Here is a 7,840-nt window from a genome sequence, read left to right as displayed (position 1 = left end):
GCCGGGGGGGGGGGGGGAACGCCCGGCCTCCCCCGCAACGCAGCGCCGGGCCGGGGCCCTGAGCGGCTTCCACGCTACTTCAGGCGGCCTCGGCGCGCCCGGGGGCCCGCCCCTTCCACCGCGCCGACGCTCCTCCTCCCCCATCGTCCCAGCCGGGCGGGGGCAGGGGGCCGGGCCTTGCTGGCGCCCGATCTGCAGGGGGAAGGTGCGTGTTTTTCCCCTGGTCCCCTCATCCTCCTCTTCACAGGGGCCGGCGGCCCGCGCTCTGCCGGGCCGGCCGTGCCCCTCCGCCGGGCTGCGGCGCTGTCCCGGGGCCGTGGGGGGCCCGGCTCCGCTGCCTGGCTCGGGCGAGGAGGGGAACGCGGGACCCGGCCCCGTCTCCTCACGCCGAGGTCTGGCTTTAAAGCCCTGCCAGCATATGCTGGGGAGCCCCCCGAAATGGGGCCTTCAGCATTGGGCCCGGCCGGGCCTGCCCCAGGTCGGTGGGCTGCAGCCCCCAGCCTGGCCGCGGGCCACTGGGCCTGCTTCATGGCCGCCCTCCTGCCTTTCTCTGGAGGGGGACACCAGCTTGGTTGCCCTTCAGGAACGTGGCCGCTCCACTATGTGACAAGAAATGCCAGCTTAGCCTTGTCCTTCCTCTTAATTTAAAAACAAATATTGACCCTGAGTTGTAGCTGGCTGTCGCACACGTGCTCGGGGGACGCATGGTTGGCATTAGGTGCGGCATGGTGCGCTGCGGTGACCTTGAAACCAGCAAAGCCCACAGCAGCCGCTGGCTGAAAGCTATGCCACTGTGAATGGATAAAACCCATAAATACCAGATGGATGCATTAGATATTTAATTACATTTTACAGCCCACTTCATAGTGAAGAGGTCCCAGCATGTAGAGTGGTTTAATGCTTCTAAGTAGGAAAATCTAGTAACTAGTACTCATTTGATTTGTTTTGACAGGACTTTGTTCTTCAAAGACTACTTTTTTCAAATTGATGCAAAAGGGAAGAGTGTATGAGAGGCATTTTTATATATGTATATACAATTTTTGTATATGTGTATATGCGAATACATATTTTATAGAAGTACTAAAATATATATGAGGGACAGAAAAGAGAAAAAAGCATGAAAAATGTAAGTTCTGCAAGCTGAATCAGACTTTGGTAAGGAAGTATTAAATAGGGAGGAGCCTTTTGAATCTAGTGGTTGCATCTGACAAGTTACAAAGTCTGCTCAGAACTACTGAAGAGAAAATTCAAAATAAAAGCACTGGATTTCTGTTTGCTTGTTGATTACTTGTTTCTTCCTTCAAACTGCAGAATTTTTGGGACCTGATCCGAAGTGCTGCATGAGCACCCAAAGCACCTGTTCAGAGGGCCACACATGTGCAACACCTGAAATCCTGATTACTTGTTTTGTAAGCCTTAATTTTCAAAATTTTGCCTGTTTGTGTTTTCAACTTTGTTCAAAATTAATTTTTACTGTTTCTTGAGACAGTTCCGCATCTGCTCACTCCTCTGTATCAAAAGACTGTAAGTGTTGTAATCTGTCGATGAAAGGGGAGCACGTGGGTGTTTCTTACAAAGCAATGCTTGGTATGAACGTAGAACAGATCCCCTGTGTGGGAATGGAAGAACTGCTTACATCTGTGTCTGTCTAGAATGCGTCTCTCTATTTTAGCTAGAGAAATTCGTAATATTTAAGCTAGGGCGACACAGTTTGGCCTTGATTTTGCTCTGGTTATTTTTCTGAGAGAATGAAGGCTTTTATTAAGAGCCTTTCTCATGCTTACCTACTATTCTGAAATCATCTTGCAGTCTTGTCTGGTGTTCCTTCTGTTAGGTTATTACTTTGAATAAAACCTCAAACACTTCTTTGCCCAAAGAAACCCTACAAAGCCTGCCATAGTAAGAGTTCTTACATCTCGTGTTTCCTTGTAAATTTTGACTCATTTCTTTAGACATATCCACTCTAGCTTGGGTAACAACTATGAGTTGTGCCTTGCAATCAGTTGTACTTTACCAAAACTTCAGTCTTTCAGATGAACTCTGTGCAGATATACTTGGATCAGACCCACCGCAACTTTAGAGATTCATACAAAGCCTTTGACTTACCCAGTCTTGTTTCTTGGTGTTTAAAATATATATGATTCTTTTGAACAGCAGAACAATTAAATACTGAATCAGATAAGAACAGATTGCAGATCTGGGCTGGGGAAGACCAACCTGGCATTGACCCCTGTTGGGAGACCTCTGTCAGTAAAAGCTCATATAAATTCTTACTTGTTTTATAACATGGATTTGCAAATGTCTGCCTGTCTTCAATGCCAAATTGGGAAAGCAACTTACAGAGTCTCTCATCGTTGATACAATTGCATGAACTCATAATGCACATGGGATTCTTTTATCTATCCCTGCTATAGTGTATAAAACTTTCTCATTTTAAGATTGAAAACTTTGTCTTGTCATTTCTTCCTTCCTTTCCAGTTGTGGGAGGATGAGGATGAAGGATGGCAGTACATCTAAGGGATAACACCTGCAGGGGTGAAATATTTCTTTAAAAAGTACTTTGTACATAGAAATGTACAAAATGATTACAGTCTTGAAGCTCTACAGTTCTTTCTGTTCTGTCTCTACAGGAAATATTATCTGTCAAAAACTGCATTGCAGTAATCTTTCACGTTTTTGTTGCCAGATGTCTGCAATAATCTTGAAGTAGTGAAATAAATGTAAGTTCTTCAGTTGACCCTAGTCACTTACATTTTCATTGTGATGGCAATGGTAAATTTTCAGCTCAGCTTTGTAATCTTCTAAATGCCAATTACTTGATTAAGTCAGTATTTCTGATAGAATCTGTAGAGAATGCTCTGCTCTTTTTTTGTTTAGGTTTTACAATACAAGAAAAAATTGTATGTCAGCTTGAGAAAAATGTTAACCTTGTTAGCCTGTAGTTTTAAAAAATGATAATTTGGGTGCCTTGATCTTACAAGAGGATTAATTTCTGTTTTTGAGACAGAGGGAATGGACCAGTGGTGGTGGGGTTGCTTTTTAGACTTTATTGATTTATTTAATGTTTGCCTGTTTATTTGCTTATTTGAAATGGAGAGCGTTCAAACACCCAGCTCATTTGGATTATTTTTTTCTGTCCTGGTATTAATAATAGTAATATTTTCTCAAGAGTCTTTTAAATCTAGTTAACATAGAAGTGTTTGATGAATTTTCTCCACAGTGGGTGAGAGAAAAATGTGAAAATCTCTTCGGTGCTGTTTCTGCCAAGAGGGTTTTGATAGAACTATCTAATTAAGAGACATACAGATTAAAATGAATCTCAAAGAAGTTGTTTATATATTTTGGCAAAATGTTCCTCTTTACTACCCGTTTCAATCAGAGGTATGGTAAAAGACCTGTGATCTTAAAAACTGACTTTAAAAGATCCTAATGCTGTTTTAGAATTCCAGTCATATTTATCTCAATGATCAAAACCAATTTTAAATCAGTGATCCTTTTGTTGTATGAGAGGAGGTTCATCTCAGATCACCTATCATAGACATCTCTTACATCACAAGATTTATTTTAAATGTGCCTGAGTGACCATCCTGCATTCAGTACAACAGTGACAGTTTCCACAAGCTCAGGATTTGCCCAAACCTGTTTTGTGACCCCACAGATGCAGCATCTTGTGCATCTGAGAATTGATGTCACCCCTGTGAGGCCTGGTTTAGTTCTGATGTGAGAAAACAGTTCTGGGTTTAAGTATATGTCTGTTGGGTTGTTGTTTTTTTTTTACTTTCTGTTTCTCCAGTTGCTGGTTATGGTGTCTGATCTTTCACTTAAATGCACTGATAGTACATTTCCTGCTAGAACACTCTGTATGAAAGGGAGTGAGATCACTCTTCTGCCTTCCCCCAATTTTTCTAACTTTCATCTGCTACATGTATATTGATATCCGGTGCCTTTAATTTTTGTGTTAGTATTTTTCAGAAGAGGCACTTGACTGTGAATTTACATAAGACAAGTGAGTCAAAAGTAATTTTATGTTTCAAGTAGCCCCACAAAAGGGGCTTATGTAATGTTATGCATGTACCAATAGACAATTGAGAAAGAAATGTGCTTTTCTGAGGCCTTAAAATGAGAGCTGAGCCAATAGACTCCATTGGGAAAGCATCCACTTTTTTATCTGTAACTTTTGAAGACCAAAGCATAAATTTGATTCATCTGTAATGGTTTCCCCTTCTACTCTCCACAGGTTTTGAGGTTAGTGTTTCTGATCTTGTTGATTTTTACTGTTCTGAATCACAGGGCTCACCTTCTAGTGCCCTCTCTGGTCGTGTTCTCCCATACAAAACATGAGAGCTCTAATGTGGTGGACTGTGAAAACACTTACTGAAGTTTTAGTTTAATGAAATTCTTTATTGCTTTGGAAGCAGAAAGAATTGTAAGTAACTAATTTCTTTAAGATTGATCATATGCTGCAGTGGGCTATTAATATTTTCTCTTATGACAACTAGATAAGGCAGAAAAGTACATTACTAATCTCAGGTAATGTATTCAGTGCTGCTGAAAAATACACAGAGCAGACAATTTCTACCTCAGTGATGCACTGTAAGATATCCTAGAAAGAAAACAAAGTCAACTTGATTTTAATTACTTGTTCAGTTTGGTTGTCATGAAATAGTTGTTGGGTAAGGAATCTCTGGAGGGTTTTTGGAAGTAAAAAAGTCTCAGAAATATGCTTGGAAAATTCTATGCAGGCTCTGAGTAACTACCCTTGTCTAATTTACCTGCAGCTGCTGCAGAGGTCTCCACCCCACCCACCCACCTGTCCCTTGGTCAGTGATCCTCACCCAGGTAGGAGAGGTGGTGGAACGAGCAGAGTTGTCTGCTCTTCAGGCTGCAGGGACCGCCACAGTCCAATCTTCCTTTGGGTAGTACATCCCCATTTTCTCTTTGGCAGTAACCTCGTGGTACTAATGCTCATTATTAATTTCTGCAAAGAATAAATGTTTTTTACTGGATTGGTTCCCAGAACCAGCTTGCTGCTGACTCTATGGATGAAGTTCTAGTGCAGGTGAATGGCAGTTAGTGGAGGGCAGAGCCACTGTAGCTGGGACCTAGATGGACTTAAGCCACAACTGATCCAAATCTTCTGTTGCCCAGTCCATAGGCTGGTAAAATACACTTAACACTCATTTTAATATCCATTATGACTGCAGCTATGGTCTGTGATTCATGCTTCATTTTGTTCTTGTGTTTTACAGCTGAAGAGAAAACTTACAGGAAGGGTGGTAATGAGCAGGATTATCTCTGTGGCTGCCCTTCAGAGAGTAACTAAATGAGGACAGATGTGCTTTTTTCCAGCAAGTGATGCCACCCAAGTTGGCAGATACATCTTGCTTTGTGGTGCTATCTGCTGTACACTAGAGCTGTGATTATTAAACAGACCTGGCATAGCCAAACCCACCATATATGATAGAGGTGGATCATATGGGGGTAGTCATGCAATTTTGGACTGTTCTGGCAAATCTGAGAGAAGAGAAGGTGGTCAAACTTGAAGAAACTTGGAGAGAACAGCTTACATTGAATGTCAAAACATCTCCTAAAAGTTTGCTGTGCTCTTAGCAGGTGACAGTGGTGTCTTCAGCCTCGCATCTGTATTTTGACTGGGACAGTGAATTTTTTGTTTCATTGAAAAAAGGGGTGGTTGGAATAACATGATTATCTTTCTGTGTTTATATCTTGCAGTAGGTGAGATGGAAACTCATTTGCAAGTCTTTTTCCCTAGAGGAAAAGCTATTTCCCAGTGCTAAGTGGTGTTTCTGTTAGCAGTCCTCTCATTGCTCAAAGTATGTCTGACTTTTTGGCCCAGAAAGATAATCCTTCTGACACAACAGCGTAAGTTATTTTGTGTTCATAAGCAAACAACACTTTATGCTTTCTCTAGTATGGGAATTTTGATGTGGCTAGAAATGGTATCTTTTTTTTCCTCACATCATACTCTCCCATCTGATGTTATTTGTGAAGCAAGTTTCTGAAAAGTGTTTTATGGTTTAAGCTTTTAGGCTGAAGTAAATGCATGTTTTAAGCTTTATTTGAGGAACTGTCATTATCAATAGTGATATATCCTGTGTTTCTTCAATCAGATCATATGGCAAGGTTTATTTAAGGTAGAAGCTTTAAAAACCCCACAAACATATAAAGTGAATCCTGTTTTTTTGGCTCTGACTTCAAGTCAGGAGATGAGCCCAGCACTTAAAAAAATGCACGGTATATATGTCTGTAAAGCATATCTGATGTTTCTATGAATGTTTTTAGGTGTTTGGGTTTTTTTGTTTTTGTTTTTTTTTTCAAACCAGCACCATTTTCTTGTGATTGTGGTGTAGCCCTCTCAGCTATCTCATCATTACATTACAAACCACATTCCTGTCAGTCCCACTGTCATGCATTTACAGGTCTCAAGGGTTTAACAAAGTCAGAACAGTTATATTTTGGGGCAGTAGTAGTAAAATTTTAAATTTTTTTCTCCCCTTTCACATGCTGCTTTATCTCCTTTGGCATTTCCTCATTGTTGTAATGCTGGAAGATATGGCACTTTGTAACTTCTGTTCTCAGTGTGTTGGTATTAGAATTAAATGTATTCAGATGAGAGAGTTGGCGTTGCTTAGCCTGTAGAAAAGATGGCTCTAGGGAGAATATTGTGGCCTTTCAGTACTTGAAGGGGGCTTATAAGAGAGGTGGAGAGAGACTTTTTAATGGGGTCTGTGGTGATAGGACAAGGGGTATAATGTTTTTAAACTAAAAGGGGATAGATTTAGACTACATATAAGGAAGAATTTTTTTACAATGAAGGTGGTGAAACTGGAACAGGTTGCCAAAGAGGTGGTAGATGCCCTGTCCCTGGAAACACTCAGGGTCAGTCTGGATGGGGCTCTGAGCAACCTGATCTAGTTGAAGATGTCCCAGCTCATTGCAGGGGAATTGAACTAGGTGATCTTTAAAGATTCCTTCCAACCCAAACTATTCTACGATGACTGTTTTCTGAAAATTTGGGACACACAGCCCAGTTGAGGAGCATGCAGACAGGAATAGGAGCATGGGAAAGTTCCTTTGAAGAATGTTATATAAAAATAACTATTGGGAGCTTATCAGTATGTGAACTGTATATAAAAAAAACAGATGCACACTGGATAAATAATAATTAGAGTAGGCATCTGTCTAATGCAGCCTCCCAAATTTATCAAAATGAAACATGCTGTCTAACATCTCCTGTCCCTACAGACAAGCAGCATAGGAAGGATGAAAGTCAGCTAATACTAGCTCTTCTTCTGGAAAACATTTTTAGCTGTGGTGAGGTAACAGCTGGGCTGTTAGCTGCAAGCATTGCTGCAACTGCGAGTGGTGGTCTGTGCAAGCTCAACTGCTCATCTGAAAGCAGAAGGTAACTTTGCTATAGAAAAAGCTTTACTCTAGGAATTAAATGAGATAGTAAACTTAAGAAATGTAGACTTCTTGCTGACCTTGCCTGCTCTCCAGGTGTTTATAGCTAAGTATGCTGTTCTTAACAGTTAGACCTTGTTGATAAACATGGAGTAAGGGGTGTAGGATTAGTGTTGCGTCAGATCTGTTCCAATGGATAACTGGGAAGTCATTGTAATCGGGGAGCAGGATTAATACATAATTCGTTGCCCAAAGCACTGTTTGTGTACCGGCCCATCTTCCAAATGGTTTCAAAGAAGAGCTTTCTGAGGAGTGACCCAAATATAGAAATCATGGAAGTCTGGGCACATGCAGTGAGACCATCATCCTGAAAGGATCAGCACTTCACTGAGAAGCCAAAGATGACTTTTTGGCT

General features: G+C 41.4%; 1 protein-coding gene across 3 annotated transcripts in view; it reads left to right on the top strand.

Moving 5' to 3' along the window:
* CPQ (carboxypeptidase Q) overlaps nucleotides 1-7,840 on the top strand; it is a 163,725-nt gene continuing 155,885 nt past the window's right edge. The window contains exons 1-2 of one of the 3 annotated variants that reach the window (XM_055705656.1): nucleotides 81-205; nucleotides 1,312-1,409. In XM_055705656.1, the coding sequence (XP_055561631.1) occupies nucleotides 1,341-1,409 (69 nt within the window). In that variant the 5' untranslated portion in view covers nucleotides 81-205; nucleotides 1,312-1,340. Of the gene's footprint in view, nucleotides 206-1,309; nucleotides 1,410-2,630; nucleotides 2,721-7,840 lie in introns of those variants that run through there. The other 2 variants (XM_027814217.2, XM_055705657.1) reach the window with 2 other exon arrangements.

Source organism: Falco cherrug, chromosome 3 (genome assembly GCF_023634085.1).
Source record: "Falco cherrug isolate bFalChe1 chromosome 3, bFalChe1.pri, whole genome shotgun sequence".
In the NCBI taxonomy this organism is placed as follows: Eukaryota; Metazoa; Chordata; class Aves; order Falconiformes; family Falconidae; genus Falco; species Falco cherrug.
Note: the sequence above shows the minus strand (reverse complement) of the source record. Positions and strands in the feature narration are given on the sequence as shown.